Source organism: Trametes versicolor (genome assembly GCF_000271585.1).
Source record: "Trametes versicolor FP-101664 SS1 unplaced genomic scaffold TRAVEscaffold_3, whole genome shotgun sequence".
NCBI classification, from domain to species: domain Eukaryota; kingdom Fungi; phylum Basidiomycota; class Agaricomycetes; order Polyporales; family Polyporaceae; genus Trametes; species Trametes versicolor.
The window spans coordinates 2307564-2322211 of NW_007360323.1; the positions used below are offsets into that span (position 1 = coordinate 2307564).

General features: G+C 59.9%; 5 protein-coding genes across 5 annotated transcripts; 2 read left to right on the forward strand and 3 right to left on the reverse strand.

The window, feature by feature from the left end:
- Positions 1–1162: 1162 nt before the first annotated feature.
- On the reverse strand, positions 1163–2800 carry TRAVEDRAFT_27363 (uncharacterized protein). Its single transcript, XM_008036656.1, has 9 exons — positions 2619–2800; positions 2504–2544; positions 2364–2441; positions 2249–2309; positions 2130–2194; positions 2054–2072; positions 1930–1997; positions 1814–1882; positions 1163–1743 (listed from the first exon to the last, which is right to left on the reverse strand). Exons 2-9 carry the CDS (start codon positions 2541–2543, stop codon positions 1412–1414), a joined length of 732 nt encoding a protein of 243 aa, XP_008034847.1. The 5' UTR covers position 2544; positions 2619–2800; the 3' UTR covers positions 1163–1411.
- Positions 2801–3130: 330 nt separating this feature from the next.
- On the reverse strand, positions 3131–5176 carry TRAVEDRAFT_144144 (uncharacterized protein). The gene is made up of 7 exons (XM_008037514.1): positions 4746–5176; positions 4609–4686; positions 4496–4556; positions 4355–4443; positions 4198–4296; positions 4074–4142; positions 3131–4014 (listed from the first exon to the last, which is right to left on the reverse strand). The coding sequence occupies exons 1-7, from the start codon at positions 4906–4908 to the stop codon at positions 3296–3298; spliced, it is 1278 nt and encodes a 425-aa protein (XP_008035705.1). The 5' UTR covers positions 4909–5176; the 3' UTR covers positions 3131–3295.
- Positions 5177–5413: 237 nt separating this feature from the next.
- Positions 5414–9155, reverse strand: TRAVEDRAFT_57085 (acetoacyl-CoA synthetase). Its single transcript, XM_008037006.1, has 15 exons — positions 8499–9155; positions 8288–8436; positions 8097–8133; positions 7989–8043; positions 7875–7922; positions 7547–7821; positions 7470–7479; positions 7316–7420; positions 7095–7260; positions 6870–7008; positions 6535–6816; positions 6398–6482; positions 6037–6292; positions 5800–5865; positions 5414–5721 (listed from the first exon to the last, which is right to left on the reverse strand). Exons 1-15 carry the CDS (start codon positions 8806–8808, stop codon positions 5611–5613), a joined length of 2094 nt encoding a protein of 697 aa, XP_008035197.1. The 5' UTR covers positions 8809–9155; the 3' UTR covers positions 5414–5610.
- Positions 9156–9808: 653 nt separating this feature from the next.
- TRAVEDRAFT_70165 (uncharacterized protein) lies at positions 9809–10665 on the forward strand. The gene is made up of 4 exons (XM_008037515.1): positions 9809–9935; positions 9994–10143; positions 10202–10280; positions 10338–10665. The coding sequence occupies exons 1-4, from the start codon at positions 9877–9879 to the stop codon at positions 10479–10481; spliced, it is 432 nt and encodes a 143-aa protein (XP_008035706.1). The 5' UTR covers positions 9809–9876; the 3' UTR covers positions 10482–10665.
- Positions 10666–11111: 446 nt separating this feature from the next.
- On the forward strand, positions 11112–14638 carry TRAVEDRAFT_27370 (endopolyphosphatase). Its single transcript, XM_008036657.1, has 16 exons — positions 11112–11289; positions 11374–11527; positions 12246–12331; positions 12408–12426; positions 12486–12607; positions 12678–12695; positions 12726–12730; positions 12823–12838; positions 12891–12921; positions 12977–13110; positions 13180–13280; positions 13330–13383; positions 13442–13504; positions 13567–13584; positions 13640–14095; positions 14180–14638. The coding sequence occupies exons 1-16, from the start codon at positions 11181–11183 to the stop codon at positions 14582–14584; spliced, it is 1791 nt and encodes a 596-aa protein (XP_008034848.1). The 5' UTR covers positions 11112–11180; the 3' UTR covers positions 14585–14638.
- Positions 14639–14648: the final 10 nt, after the last annotated feature.

The following is a 14648-nucleotide window of genomic DNA, read 5'->3' on the forward strand; positions in this document are numbered from 1 at the left end:
CAGTACACAGAATCGCTCGAGCACGGGTACGGCCTTCCTCCGACGCCTTGATGGGCCGTGTTACGACCGCGTCCTGCTTGCGACGCGCGCGAAAGCTCACCTCCTGTGCCTACCCCGGAGTCCGAGCCGCGCTGTAGCGCGCGCCATCCAATCAACAACGCTGCACCATTGCATGGTCGGTGAGCTCTATACTGATCTGCACGGACGGAAGTGACGTACCGAACCACATCAGTCCGAAGGCGACGAGCAGGACCGCCTCCTCCTGCGTATGCGTAAGGAGCTCGCCATGTCTCCTGTGGTGCGTCACGACCCTGCCCAGATATATTTGCGTATGGTGAGCACCATGTCCCACAAAGGAAACGACCACTCACATCAGGCCGAGCGAGGCGATGGCGAGAATGGCCACCGACGTTTGCATCAGGCTGAACACCTCTGTAAGCCTCCAGGTCGGTACACGCCCCCAACCCTTTACTACGGCCGCAAGGAGCACTCACGCGTCGAGTGCGGTACGAGCCGCATCGCGAGATGCGCAATTACTGCCGCCCCCAGCGCTGCGAAAGACCACAGCCAGGCCGTTAGAACCGACCGCACTCTCGTTGAGGTCATAATCATCAGCGACTATACGCACCATACGCCCCTGCGCGACGTTCCCGACCTTCAAAAAGGCGCGGCATTCCGATCCAAAATGCTGATGGTATACGTATTGGTAGTGATTCTTGGGTTGTTCGTGCAAGGATTCCCAAGGGTATGCGGTGTATCAGACTTGCTGCGAGATGTCTGGTGTGCTCTCGGTGTGGAGTCATTGCCAGTGCAATCGCTGCGCAGTCTACATACCGCCCTCTGGAATCGCCCGCGCGGAGTACACGCGTTCTGCGCCTGGCGCGGGGATGTGCACCCCACGCGGTTTCTGCGATCGCGCGGCGCATTCAACCTGCCCGCGAACGTGCTGATCATAGCGCGCGGGCGATGCGAGCGCAGGAACACAGACGTCCGTACCTAGGGGCCGCACAGACGTAACGAACGCTAGCGAAGGCTGCGACGGCGAACGCATCTGGGGTGAGGGAGCTGCAACATTGAATCATGCGCACATGCGCCCGCTTCCGTCCTGCAGCCGCGTGTCGAGGTACGGCGTCCTGGCTGATTTGCGCACGCAGAGCTCCGTGATAGACAAAGAGACCTCCATTTCGATAATCGTAGCAGTGAGCAAGTATGTACAGTAGAACAACGTGTCGGCCATGCGCATCGCAAGCGCCTCACCGTCGGCCCCCTTCCCGTCCAGAGCAGCACGCTCCGAAGCACCAGCTTCTCCCCTTCTCTTCGTAATTTCATGTCCGTTTTTGAATTTGTGGATGGGTAGTCGTGAAGATAGAGCATTGTTGTCCCATCCGCCGCCGTCCGTAGGGGCGCCTCCTCACATGGAGGAGACCGTGCCGGGGATCTGGGTCACAGTCGGGGGCTGCCCGTTCATCCCGGGCTGAATCACTACCGAGTGACCAGGGGTCTGCTGGACGACATACCCAGGCGCCATCTGCGGGCCGTACGCGCCCATCGGCTGCATGCCCATGCCCGGGTACCCGTACTGCTGCGGGTACATCATGCCCTGTTGGAACTGGCCGCCCTCGGGGTACCCCGGCCACTGGCCGAACCAGGGCAGCTCGATGATGGGCTCGCCCCATGCGAAGGGGCGTCCGAGCGCCTTGGCGCGCGTGGTGAGCGAGATCAGGATCCAGAGGAAGATTGCGTCTAGGGAAGCCCGGGAGGGGGGACATCAGCGGGCGGCAGGGGAAAGAGGGGAGGTGTGGCGGGCACGCACAGAGGCAGAAGATCATCCATGAGAAAGCCTGTACGACACGCATCTCGTAGCACCAGCTCTTTGCGGAAACTGCGAAACATTAACTCGGGGGCACGCGGGCGTGGACTCGGACTCACGGCTCCCGCTTCTGGTGGGGACGGTCTGGGTAGTGAGCGCGTCGCATTGCTGGTTTCCGATGATATCGCTGTGTGAGGATGTAGGGTGAGCATTTGTAGTTGCATGAGGAGGAGATTCGCGTACGTGGTCCAGGCCGCCTCAGCTGCGAGAAAGATTTCGTGTTATGGTTTTAGCACACCAGAAAGTTTGATTGACATACCGAGCCAGAGCACGCCGAGGACGAAGAGGAAGACCGCCTCTGTCCGAGGGGTCGACCATTGAAGTCTACGGGTGAACGTGGTGAGACGATATCTCTGCGACGTTTGTGCAACCACGTACCCGACCAGTAATAGTACAATGGTCAACGCAGGAACAATGAGGGAGAAAATCGAGAAGTCATCTAAGAGCAGACAGTATGAGCATGGAGACAACGTTAACTTGCAGCAGTACGCACGTCGTATGTTGGGCAAGAAAATGCTCGCCCAGTAGGCTGCGATACCCAGCACGGTAGCCGTGAGGAGGAGCAGCGCGACTAGAGGCGTGATCAGCCCCCGGGTTGCGGAGTAGATGCCCTGGGAAGATTGAGGTGCTCACCATGGCCGTAGAGGCGCATCGCTCTGAAGAGCTGCGTCATCCTGTATGTTTCTGTGCGTCAGCGCGGTCATCGTGGAGACCTCCGAGGGAGTGGGCATCCGGATGAAATGCGGACCTAGTGCGTAGTTGTGGGGCGTTGGACTAGAGTGAGGTATCGCGATGAGCGGAGTGCAGGAGCAAGCGAGATGTCCACAGTCGTCGGCGGGTCGTAAGATCGTGGAGGAGGATGTACAGGAGAGGGCAGAGGGGAGACTCGGATCGGGCGAGCAGCGCTGGGAGAAGTCTGCTCAAAGTGACGTACCGCGTCGAGTGCAAAGCCGCGAGGTCGGGCAGCGCAGGCGACGGGTGTTCATTTCCCTCGCGCACGTGACCCAGACGCGCCATACACGTGCCCGCGTCTCCTGATGTCCGACCGCGCTCCGCTCTCCGCCCTCCTCCGCGCCCAGGGCGCCGTCTGATTCGGTCGACTGCGCCCCTGCCTGCAGGCATCCTCGTGTTGTTCCACCGACATCCCTGCCCCGGATACACACCCCAAACTTCCGTCGGCCACCGACTCCCACCGACGCCTTCGCACTGTCTCACCGTGCAGCGTGCACTCCCCGCCCCCTTACGCAGCCTTATGCACACCTCGTGAATTCCAATGTAATACATCCCGATATATGCCTGATATGTAGTGGTACAACGTGAAGAGCCCTAAGCAGATACATCAGTGTGTTGTGCGTGCGGCCCAGACGCCGTCTTGTCTATAATGTCGTAAATAATAATCATCGCCCGTGCGCCCCAAGTCCCGTATCACCGCCGGGGTGTGGAACCCAACCTGTTGTCGCGCGCGGGCGGTCGTGTCTGCTGAGTGTCGCGCACATGCGCCTCCTCAGGCCGGTTGTACGGCATCCAATATACATGCGTCGCCGTCTCGTTGCGCGTCGGCTCCCCGGTGCGCTGCGGCAGCCGCCGCGGCTCTCCAGGGTTCGTCCGACGCGAGTCGTCCCGCCGCAAGCCGGGGTCCGTCCGCCGCGAGTCGCCGCGGCGCACGTCCGCACCAGGATCCGTGCGCCTAGAGTCCCCACGACGGACGTCCGCGCCAGGGGTCGTGCGGCTCGAAGCATCACGGCGTAGGTCAGGGCGACCGGCATTACGGCGGGAGTCCTCCCTCCGGAGCTCAGGGACACCGACGACGGTACGGCTGGAGTCCTCGCGCTTGAGGTCGCTGCGGCCGGTACGATGGGAGTCCATGGTGCGGTACGAGTCGTCGCGGAGGAGCGCGCGCTGGGAGTCGTTGCGGCGCACGTCGGCGGGGCGGGACTGCGAGCGGGTACGGGGCTTCTCGGCCATGGTGGGCCGCCTGGACTGCGAGCGCGAGCGTTGGGTGACGGGCGCGGGAAGCTTGCCCTGGGGGCGACCCGCCGGGCCGAACCAGGCGATCATAGACACCGGCTGAACCCAGACGTGTTTCGATCCGGCACGGCTCTGGCGAATGGCGAGCACCAATAATAAGAGAAGGAAACCAAAAACTGTGGATCGTCCCTGTCAGCGAAGCGCACAATAAGGTTCAAGGGAGATGAAAACGCACTAAGAATCATGTTGAAGAAGGAGAAGGCCTCCAGGACATGGTATTGAGCGTGGTAGGTCTCCGTGTTGACTAGGGCGAGGCGTGTCAACAGTGCGCCGGAGCAAAGACGGACAGGAACACTCACATCCGGGCAGTTCGATGGGCTCGCTGTCCGTGTCAGCAGAGGAGAAACACTCCACGTCTGCCATCTCCGAGTCGGAGGAAGCGACGAATGCGCCGAGCGCTGTAAATATCCCGATGTCAGGAACGCCGCCGGACGCCAAAACGAGACAGGAACTCACCTAGCCACAGAGTGCCGGCGAGACCGAGACATCCCAGCTCAACCCGCGTGGATATGGGGTTCCTTTCCCTCCATAGTCCGAAAGCGAGACTGTGCTATCATCAGCATTGCGTTCGGGTAGATGGATTTGACGTTAACGTACAGTGCAATAAAGATGAGAAGGCTCGCAGCACAAACGAAGATAGCGAAGGGCACGAAACGAGCTGCAGCTGCAGTCAGGCTTTGCTGTACCACAGCACCGAGATGATTACTCACTGAGGTCAGAGGACACCAAGATGCTCTGGAAGTGCGCCGCGATGGCTAAGCAAACGATGGTCCACACCAGAACCGCCACTACGTCGTGGAGCCTGCATCAGTGGTGTCTCGCTGGAGCGTAAGGGTGGAGTACTCACAGTACACACCCGCCCTGATGATGTTGAAGACGGGAGGCATGCGGGGCAGAAGAGAAGTAAAGCAAGACCGGCTAGCGGAAGACTTGGAGGGCTTGTCGTTGTTGGAACGGGATCGAGACTGGCCCCGGGTCCTGCTCTGCTCTCTGGTATTTGAAGGGGACATGGCGATGGGTGCTTAGACAGGGTGCTGCCGGGCAAAGCGGTGTGCGATGAAAGCAACGAGGCTTCGGGGCGGCGACGCTTTGAGAGCGTAAGCGGGCGTGCGCGTGATGGCGTGCGTGTGCGTGCAGTGTCCGTGGCCTATGTCACGCAGCGTGTCCGGTCGTGTCGTCCGTCGTCGGGGTGCTCGTGAACGTGAGCGGCCGAGGCGGGGGCCTGCTGTGGTCGTGTCGGGCGGGAGGGGGGGAGACGACCAGAAGCTGGAGGCTCGGAGCAAGGCACGGAGGGGAGGCCGCGACCTTTAGGGATGCGCGGGCCCCAAATTTTCCCATTGTTTGTGTCCGAAGGTCTGCAAAGGAAGGGTGCGTGATGGAAAACCCGACGCCTCGAGGCAGCCACTCCAAAGTCAATATCGCACAGGCGCCCGCATCCTCCCATATGTGGCAGCCCCATCAGCACAGCAAGCAGGTCCAGATCGATCGGCCCGGTGTCCTCTTCTCGGAGCGGGGCACATCCCCGCATCCCGGCCTCCTCCCTCGTCTTCGTGCAATGTCCGATGCTGCGTGCAGCCACTTCTCCCGCTACTGTCGCAGCTATCGGCATATGGGATACCGCGACATTGATTCAATGGCACCCTCGGCCGCTGTTCGTTCCTACCCGTAGCACATATATCCATCCAGATATCACACCCTACAGCAACACCTTCTCAAGCGACTTCTCCCCGCAGCCGCACCCCAATCGCCTCATACGCCGCCAGGCATTCTGGGTTTCGCAGGGTCGCCGGATTAACGCTGCTCAGCGGCGCGCCGTTGATGATCTGGTCACCCGGTCCCCTCAGCGTCCACGTTTCCCCGCCGAGCCCCCGGCTCGCCCACGACCCACCACGCCGACTTACCTTTTTCACAGGCACTTCCACGCGCTTCATGTTCACCGTGTACGGTACGTCGTCGACCTGCAGGATCTGCACAGCACGCTCAGCCGCGGCCACGACCGAACAACGTTGCAGGGCTTCGCGGCGCGCGATCCACGGCCAGGGCTCCCCACCACCACTGGCCCATGCGCGCGCGCAGCCGTGAAGATGCGCGCAGTTGCGAGATATCGCTCAGCGCCTAGAGACAGCCATTGTGCTTACCCGAGCGGGGACATGGCGCGCGCTCCGTCGCGCCCGCACTTCGGCCTTGATCCGCGCCTGCAGCTCGGCCGTGAGCACCTGTCCTTCGAGGAGCTTCACGAACAACACCACGCGTTCGTCCGACCCGTGCGCGATGCTCTGCCCCACGACGAGGCAGTCAACGATGGTGTGCGCCGCGTGCGTGGTGGCGGGCGGGAAACAGTGCTCGATCACGTCGTATATCTCAGCTGACCCGAAGCGCACCCCTCCAGGATTCCTGATGGGCGTGTCCGACGAGCGTTACGGTCGACATCCAGGGCGAGGCGCGCGGGGAAGGGAGGTGAGAGCGCGCGCATATCCGGAGAGCTGGGAGGTCACGCACAGAACACCGTCGCTCCGCCCAAGCATAATCAGTCCACCACCGTTCCCTGCCTGCGAGTGCGTGATGATGATGTGGTCGCCGTGGTCTGCCGCCCGTCAGCTCAGCCGCCGCATCGCGCGAACTCCAGCATTACTTACACCAGACGCCCTTGAACTCGGAGAAGTACGCGTCCTGGTAGCGCTTCGACGCGGCTTCCACCGCCTCGGAACTCCCGTACCCTGCAAGCGGCCAGAAGCCCGCCGGCATGCACGGGAACGGCTTCAGGCAGACAAGTTCTCCCGGCTCGTCTGCCCCCGCCGCGGCACCAGTAGGCGTGAACGCTTCGACGGCCATCCCGAGCAGCCGACACTGGATTTCGCCGCGGAACACGGGCAGCGCCGAGCACATCCCCGCGAAGAGCGAGCAAATGTCCGTGCCCCCTGTGCCGGTCAGCTGGTGCACGTCGAATCCGTCTGTATATAGAACCGCCTACCGGTTATGGACCCGAGAAGGACGTCGCGGCGGATGTGTTCGTACACGAAGTCGAACAGGTGGGGCGCCAGGGGCGAGCCTGTGGAGTAAATGTGCCGGAGAGTTGACAGTCTGTGGTGCGCCGCAGGTTTATACACTTTCTGCAGAGAAGCACGCAGTCAGTCACGCAGCAATACAGCGCAGACAAGGTTAATGAACAGCGCTGCAGGGCTCATGGGAAACGTACCGCCAGCTGATCGATGTACTTCGCGCTCGTTCCGAAGATCGTTATTCCTAGCTCGTCCACGAGGCGCCACAGGTAGGCAGGGTCGTGCAGCGGGCTGCCGTCGTATAAGACGACCGTGCAGCCTATGGTTAGCCCGCTAACAAGGAAGTTCCACATCATCCACCCTCTGCATGGCCGACGCATGAGTAGAAGCCGCAGTGAGCAGAAATAACTCCGCTAACGTGGTGGTATAGTAGAAGAACACGTCATCTGGCTGCAGGTCGGCGCATATAACGAATTCTTTCTTCGCCTGTATCAGCATCCCACCAGCGCGGTGGACGATCGGTCTGCACCAAATGTGAGCACCCTCCTCTCGAAATGGGGAACTAACCTTACTTCGGTCGACCTTCACACAGTGCGGGACGGATCCCGGGAGGTTCGTAGGAAGCCTCAGGATAGAGCACGGGACGCACCTGTGGTCCCCGAGCTAAACAGTATCCACAGCGGCCAGTTGAAGTCGAGGCGCCGCCACTCTATCTCGCCGTCAGCTGTACGGCCTAGCTTCTTCGCTTGGCCCTCGGCTGCGAGGTCCGTCCAGTCGATCCAGCTCGGATCCCAGTCCTCGCGACGGCTGGCGTCGAACGGGTGTCGGATGATCACGACCTCGGGGCGAAGCTGAGCCCTGTCTGACAGCTTGGCCAGGAGAGTTCTGAGCTTGGGCAGATGTGCGTGAACCTTGGCATTGTATCTGTTGAGGCTTGTCAATCGAGACAGCCAAGCAGACGAGAAGATGAGACGAACACCACAGCATCGACGGAGATGATTATGCGCGGTTGGACTTGCTCCAGCCTGTTGAGCTCGGGACGTAAGTGAACGCACGAGCCGCAACGCACGAGCCGCAGTGCATAGACCCACCTCTCGAACACACCCTCAGCGCCAAAGTCAGCGGCGGCGCTGACCCAGATGCAACCTGTGCGGAGTCATGTTCAAACGTGTCAGAGTCCAATGATAGACTATACCTACCGATAGCGGCGCAGGCGAGACATGCTGCAACGTTCTCCTGCAAAGGTACGTCAGTAATGACTCCAAGGTACGGGCGAGCGCGGTGATTTGCAGAGTTTGCAAGAATAGACTGCGCGGTCCGATAGGTTTCCTGTATACGATAGCTAACGAAGCCACATAGGCGTTAGAAGCATGGTTGTGCAGGTACGTACAATACAGTTGGATGAGTATGACGCGACGCGATCTCCCGGCTTCAATCCGTGCGCGAGGAAGGCCGACACGATGTCCGATACGAGCGCGTAGAGCTCCGCGTACGAGACCCGACGGAACTCGGGATTGGGGTGGTTCGGCTCCGGCTCGACTGAGGGAAGGTCAGGCATCCGCGAGCTTAAACGAACGTGTGTAGTAGGAACGAGAACATACTGGCCTGTACGAGTGCGGTCTTGTCGGGCGAGCGGCACCTCAGCATGTTCTCAGCATAATTCACTTGCGCCTCCGTGAACCATGCAGGGTTCTCAGGGGGCTGCGCTTCGCGGTCCACGACGTGACCGCCCTTGTGGCCGACGATCCCTGTATCATCCCAAACCGCGCTCCAGAACAGGTCGATGTTTTCGGTAGACCACTTGTACAGTTCGTGGTAGGTACTTAGCGATAGGCCATGGGCGGCGTTAATGCGCGCCCTGAAGGTGGACACCCGTGCGGACTCCGGGGAACTTGGGGTGTAGAGTGCCATTTCGTGTTAAGGTCCGTGTCAGGTGGTAAGGGGTAGTCTGTGAAGGTGGTTGCTGTGGACCGGGTTTCCTGAGAAAGAGGGTTCCCCGAGCGTCGCAGAAGGCTGCGATGACGGAAGTCTCGTCCGGAGCAGACAGGCGTGGCAGACCGAACGGTTGAGTTGTAGTTGGGCTGTGAACTTGGCGAGTATCGGGGATGGGAGAAGCGCGGCGGATATGTCTGCCAAGAACGCGTTGCGCAGTCAAAGTGAACCAACAGGATCGGGTTGAGAGAGCCAAGGGCTGCGAACAGTTCTGGGAACACTTGCGACGATGGCGACGGTGAGCCAAGGAGTCGCGGTCGTTGGACAAGAGCCGCCCCGCACGGGCGTCCCGCTCGCTTCGCCCAGAAGCGGGCCCGCAAGGAGCTGTCATTTCCCATTACATCCCCGCTTACGAGCGCTTATCCCCGCTAAGACTCCATCGGCGGACTCCGCGGCGCCAATGTCCGACTAGCGATAAGAGTGGTCCGCCAATCACAGCCTCCCTGGCTGGGCGATCTCCCACGCCATCTCGTACCATCTGTCGGCCGATAACAAGACTTGGCCGCAAAAAAGTCAGTGTAGCACACTTTTTGTGTGTATAAAATTTACGCTTATACCAGACAGTACCAGGCATTGTGCGTTCGAACGACCGGGGAGCTTTGAGACTAGTGCGGACAATAGAATCGCCCGAGAAAGGGTGGCGGAGCAAATGGAGCGGATGTAAGCGGATGAGATGAATCTCATCGGCACGAACGTGCGAAGGCTACCTATATAACAATTCTTGGCGAGTGGCTGAGAATGACTCTTCTCTCAACCAACTCATCCCAAACCCAATCTTCACGTTTGTCCTCGCACCGCTCTCTCACTGCGCTCAGGCTCTCTCCGACAGACGCCGCCTTTGTCATAACTTATATTAGCAACCTTCCTGCGGGTCCATAAAGGCTCACCTCGACGAGACCACTCCTCAACCACTCCCACTCCAACCATCGCCCCTTCTCCCGTCGCCCCCTTCTCGTATACCACCTCCCACTCCAGTCAACCCTCCCAATGATGGACCGCCTCTTCGCACCCCAGAGCGCTGAAGCACAGGCCCATACACGCCTCACGTACGTCCGCTCTCTGGAAGAGGCATTGTTCGTCCACTAAGTCGTCCGCGTCCTGCAGCGAAAACTGGTTCACCTGGGACCAGGATCACCCGAGCCTCGACGAGACCGTTACCGCCGCATGCGCCACCTACCAGGCGTTCCAAAGATATCTCAGCGGTCGGGATCTGTACCTGGTGCCGCGCTCGTTTGTCGACCTGGAGGGCGTCCTGTACGTACTACGCTCTTCCGCCGCTGTGCGCCACTTACTCATGCCCGTGATATCGCAGCCGGAGATACGCGTACGACGGCATCCACAACACAGTGGCGAAGTCGCGTTCCGCGCTCGAGCGAGGCGGCTATGTCAGGGTGAGTTCCACCCCCATGCTATCTCCGCCAGTCTATCTGACCTATCCTTGATATCAGATGTGTCACCTCGTTGAACTGTCCATCAACAAGGTGCTCAAGGAGAACGACAACGCCTCCTTCCTCCTCGCGATGCACGCCCCGCGGCAGGAGACGCGCTCCCCTAAGCTGGGGTCGTCCACGCGTTCTATCAGGATCAAGTAGTGCGTTTGGGCGCGCCTGGTCTGTTGTTGTCCCTGCTTTGTGATTCTTCCTTGCTGTTCTGTCCTGCAACTGTACCATCATCCGCAACTCGAACGAGTACACTACGCCGGCTCGGTGTGTAATCTGTATATGTACATGAGACTTTGCCGCGACTCTACTTGTAATGCTATTTGCACATTTTCTTGCCATATCTGCCTCGGCTACGTGCGTCGCCCAAGAAATGATACGATGTGGTTCAAACACACCAAACCGGCCCAATGTGAGTCCGCTAGGGTCCGTATCGAACGATATCCGAGTACAGTCGGATATATAGCGCTAGTCTCATTGTTCAATGGCACTTTCGTCTCTCAAGGGCTTTCAGTACTTGGTTCGTTTTAAGCCATAGGGTGGGTATATGCGCGTCGTACGCGAGACGCGTCGACGCGACTGGACCCTGAGCTAAGCGAGAAGGGGAAGCGTGACGTCTTCGGGACTCGCCGAGAAGGATGTGCGCCCGCGCTTTCTTGGACAGACCGTGTGGAGTCTCATACAGCGGACTCCGACGACGAACGTGCGCACCCCTGCAAACCCCGCATCGCCTGCTGCCTCTGCCCATCATGGTCCCCAATTAGAGCTACTCTACAGCTTTCCTTTTGTGTACCGCTCAGGTTAATCGCTCTCTCGCCAGGCGCTCCTTGAACTCTCTTGTCCGCCGCCGCCATGCTAGAGCTCAAGGCCCTCCTCCTCGTTCTGCTGGTCTGTGTACGCGAAAGCGTGTCAATACCCGCGCAAACGCCCTTCGAGGTATCTCCGGAGATACACGCTGCCAGTACGTCGCTACCGCTATCGCTGGGTCGCGTGCTCGCCTGCAGGGCAGGTCGTCTGACTGTGGTCCGCTCGCGCATCCGTCCAGAACCACGGCGCAAGCTCCAGGGTCGCTTTCTGCACATCACAGACATCCACCCGGACCCGTACTATCGCGTCGATTCGTCCGAGAAGAAGGCGTGCCACCGCGGAAAGCCCAAGGAGGGGAAGAGAGTCGCAGGCTACTACGGCTTGCCGTTCAGGTGCGCGTGCAATTGGTGGTGGTGCAGCAATAATCCCCAGCTGTCTTAAGCTTCCTTGCCGCGTCTGTTTGTATTATGCAGGGAGTGGACGGTCATAAGGGCTGTAATGCAGTCTTTGAATGGGCTGCATTACCGTCTTGGGCTGTCCTACACATTGTGTAAGACACGGCAGGCAAGATGCGGAAGCCCCCAGGCGCTATAGTCGGGGTATAGCCTGAATAAAAGGCTGAAGAGGATGCGATAGTTTAACGCCTGTTTTGGCTATCGCATGGCTATAGTGGCATGTCGGTTTTGGCCTTTGTTTGCCGTGACTCAGACGTGGATCACACCCCAAATGACCTCAGGTCGGGTCGGGATCAGCGCATTCCGAAAGTGCTTGGTTGGAAGCTTCACCAGCGAGCGCGCGGGTTGCGAAGGACTCGCATGGAATTCTCGGTTCGCAGGAACGCACCCATGCCGATCCTTGCCTGAAGGCCAGGGAGCTGGCTCTCGGGTTAATCCCAGCTGCTGTCAAATCCAGCCAAAGAATGAGGTTCTGGCTCACGCACGTCTGGGTTGCCCACACCTTGCGTGCAGCTCATTCGGCTTCGCTGTGGATGTCACCAGTTCTTGCAAGAACGCGCGCTGTGAAGTAGCTCGATTAGGTCAAAGGCGCCGCGAGGAAAAACAAGACAGATTGGGACTTTGCAAACGGGGTCACGCTGACGACTTCTTACAGCGACTGCGATGCGCCGTTCTCGCTCACGAACCACACCTTGGACTTTCTAGATAGAGAATGGGCGGACGAAATAGACTTCGTGATATGTAAATGTCCTACTTACCCTCGGGCGGTGAAGTCCTCCGCCTTGGTGTGCTTCGATTGCTTACGCCTGTCGCGTAGGGACAGGAGATAGTGCGAGGTACCGTGAACATTCGTGAGCAGGGAACCGCGGTGCGCTGTCTGACGGGCCCCCGCCAGACATGACAACGACCGTCGGCATCCGCGTACCACGGCGGAGATATACGACCTCAACCGCGCCATGGCGAAGAAAATGGAACACGTCTTCGTCCGCAAAGGCATCCCTGTCGTGCCGAGCATAGGTGCGCGTCTCCTTCTGCGCGGAAGTTCCTCCATATTGCGTCTGCTAACAGCGTGGGTGCGCTCTCACAGGCAATAACGATGTATGGCGTAGGTCCACCCATTTTCGTCTGCGCGCGCTACATTGACTTTTTTGCTTGTTCACAGCACATGTGAGTACACCGAGTAACACGGAAGAGACATCCTGGGGCTAAATGCGCGTGGACGCGGCCTGTAGAATATCATGCTACCAGGTGAGAGCAGTCCTCCGACTTCTAGTAGGAATACGGAGCTCACGTGTGTCAGGTCCAAACAGTATAACCGCCGAGTTCACCTCGTGAGTGCCGCGCGGCAGCCCCGTCCAAGTATATTCTCATGGCGAGACCTTCCAGGATATGGCGGGCCTTTGTGCCGTTTCCGTCGTATCAGGTGTTCCAACGTGGCGGCTACTTCTCCGTGGAGGTGATCCCAGACTCGGTGGCGGTCATCAGCCTGAACACTATGTACTTCTACGATTCAAACACAGGTGCGCTTCTACCGCCGTAATGGACCAGTTCTCCGTTATTGACGAGCCATCGCCATGGCGACCGGGCAGCTGTGGGAGGATGTGCGCGGTCCGAACCACAAGACCCCGGGAACCTCCAACTCGACTGGCTCGACGTGCAGCTGCAGATGTTCCGCGAGCGGGGGATGCAGGTCCGACGCGCCCTCCGATTGGCTGCTGCATAATTGACGTTATCCGTAGGTTTGGCTGTCCGGCCACGTCCCGCCCTCCTCCCGCAACTTCTACTCTGAATGCGTTAGTGTGTTTCGGCTCGCGACAGCGTAATGAAGGGCGCAACGCTGACTTCGATTAGTACGTTCGATACCTCGAGCTTTCCCTCCGGTACCAGGACACTATTCTGGGGCACGTCTATGGGGTGAGTTCCGCGACGCTTCACCCTCCGAGCCACACTCATCTGGAAGCGGTGCCGGCGTACAGCATATGAACATGGATCACGTAAGTACGATGCGAACTGTTCTCGAAGATCCCGGCTTGCTGAGCGTCGCCACAGTTTTTTCTCGTGGATGCAGAGCAGCTAGGCAATGACTCGCGAAGTCGCGACACGTCACTCGCGGCAGGCGACGCGCCCTCCACGCTGAAGCACAGCAAGAAGGAGCTATACAAGCTGTTGCTGCAGGAGTTTGCCGACCTCCCAGGTGCGCAGGGCCTGAACCATGACAACTATGCAGTAGTCAACGTCGCGCCTTCGGTGGTCCCGACGTACCTGCCCTCGTTCCGCATCTACGCGTACAACACCACGGGCTCGCTGTACACGGCCGGGCAGCTCGGGAACGCGACGGGGCAACCAGGGGGGTCGTCTGCGTCGCTGAAGTCGCGCGTCGGCGCGCTGTGCGCGGAGAAGGCGTACGAGAATACCTGGCGGTGCAACCTCGAGCAGCCGTGGCACTCGAACGCCGAATCGCCCTCACGCACGAATAGGCTCTGGACGCCCCTCGGCTATGCTCAGGTGTGTGTTTCGGTGGAGGCGCATCTGTGTGGTGTGGGTGCGGGCACCGCCCGGATTTGGCTGATATATTCGATCCTGCCGCAGTATACGCTGCGCGGAATGGACGGCGCCGACGAGAGGCATCCGCCGAAATTCAAACTCGAGTACCTGACGTTCCCGGTCGCGGCGCTGCACCCACCCGAAGCGGAGGGGGCCGCGGACGCCACTGACACGGCCGAGCCAGCGAGTGACAGCGCAGAGGCAAGCGAGGGCAAGGGGAAGGAGAAGAAGGGAGCCAAGTTCTGGCATCCGATCCCGCGGCGACACCTGCCGCGCCTGCTTCGGAACAGCACGATCGGAAAGTCGAAGAAGTTCGCGCCGTACGGGCTGGAGGACCTGACGATACCGTCGTGGACGGCGCTGGGGCAGCGGCTGGGACGGTCGAAGGCGAAGCAGCTGCGGCAGCGGTTCCGGCGGTTCATGTACATGGGGGCGGACGAGGCGACGTAGGTCGCGAGTTGTATGTAGCGGTGCGACAGATGGTGGATGAACAGCGTGGTGTGTTCCTGCGGCG

What these genes read in the sequence shown, in the direction of transcription:
- TRAVEDRAFT_57085 (XM_008037006.1), bottom strand. Translation starts at nt 8,808, where the DNA reads ATGGCACTCTACACCCCAAGTTCCCCGGAGTCCGCACGGGTGTCCACC. An exon ending in CATACTCATCCAACTGTATT is followed by an intron (nt 8,134 to 8,287) that starts GTACGTACCTGC and finishes GTACCTTTGCAG; the next exon opens with GAGAACGTTGCAGCATGTCT. An exon ending in GGGCGGAGCGACGGTGTTCT is followed by an intron (nt 6,293 to 6,397) that starts GTGCGTGACCTC and finishes CACGCCCATCAG; the next exon opens with GAATCCTGGAGGGGTGCGCT.
- TRAVEDRAFT_27363 (XM_008036656.1), bottom strand. Translation starts at nt 2,543, where the DNA reads ATGACGCAGCTCTTCAGAGCGATGCGCCTCTACGGCCATG. An exon ending in GATGCGCCTCTACGGCCATG is followed by an intron (nt 2,442 to 2,503) that starts GTGAGCACCTCA and finishes TCACGCCTCTAG; the next exon opens with TCGCGCTGCTCCTCCTCACG. An exon ending in ATTGTACTATTACTGGTCGG is followed by an intron (nt 2,195 to 2,248) that starts GTACGTGGTTGC and finishes GTTCACCCGTAG; the next exon opens with ACTTCAATGGTCGACCCCTC.
- TRAVEDRAFT_70165 (XM_008037515.1), top strand. Translation starts at nt 9,877, where the DNA reads ATGATGGACCGCCTCTTCGCACCCCAGAGCGCTGAAGCACAGGCCCAT. An exon ending in CAGGCCCATACACGCCTCAC is followed by an intron (nt 9,936 to 9,993) that starts GTACGTCCGCTC and finishes CGCGTCCTGCAG; the next exon opens with CGAAAACTGGTTCACCTGGG. An exon ending in AGCGAGGCGGCTATGTCAGG is followed by an intron (nt 10,281 to 10,337) that starts GTGAGTTCCACC and finishes CCTTGATATCAG; the next exon opens with ATGTGTCACCTCGTTGAACT.
- TRAVEDRAFT_27370 (XM_008036657.1), top strand. Translation starts at nt 11,181, where the DNA reads ATGCTAGAGCTCAAGGCCCTCCTCCTCGTTCTGCTGGTCTGTGTACGC. An exon ending in TCCGCGAGCGGGGGATGCAG is followed by an intron (nt 13,281 to 13,329) that starts GTCCGACGCGCC and finishes CGTTATCCGTAG; the next exon opens with GTTTGGCTGTCCGGCCACGT. An exon ending in CGCCCCTCGGCTATGCTCAG is followed by an intron (nt 14,096 to 14,179) that starts GTGTGTGTTTCG and finishes ATCCTGCCGCAG; the next exon opens with TATACGCTGCGCGGAATGGA.
- TRAVEDRAFT_144144 (XM_008037514.1), bottom strand. Translation starts at nt 4,908, where the DNA reads ATGTCCCCTTCAAATACCAGAGAGCAGAGCAGGACCCGGGGCCAGTCT. An exon ending in CGCCGGCACTCTGTGGCTAG is followed by an intron (nt 4,297 to 4,354) that starts GTGAGTTCCTGT and finishes GGATATTTACAG; the next exon opens with CGCTCGGCGCATTCGTCGCT. An exon ending in CTTCTTCAACATGATTCTTA is followed by an intron (nt 4,015 to 4,073) that starts GTGCGTTTTCAT and finishes GACGATCCACAG; the next exon opens with TTTTTGGTTTCCTTCTCTTA.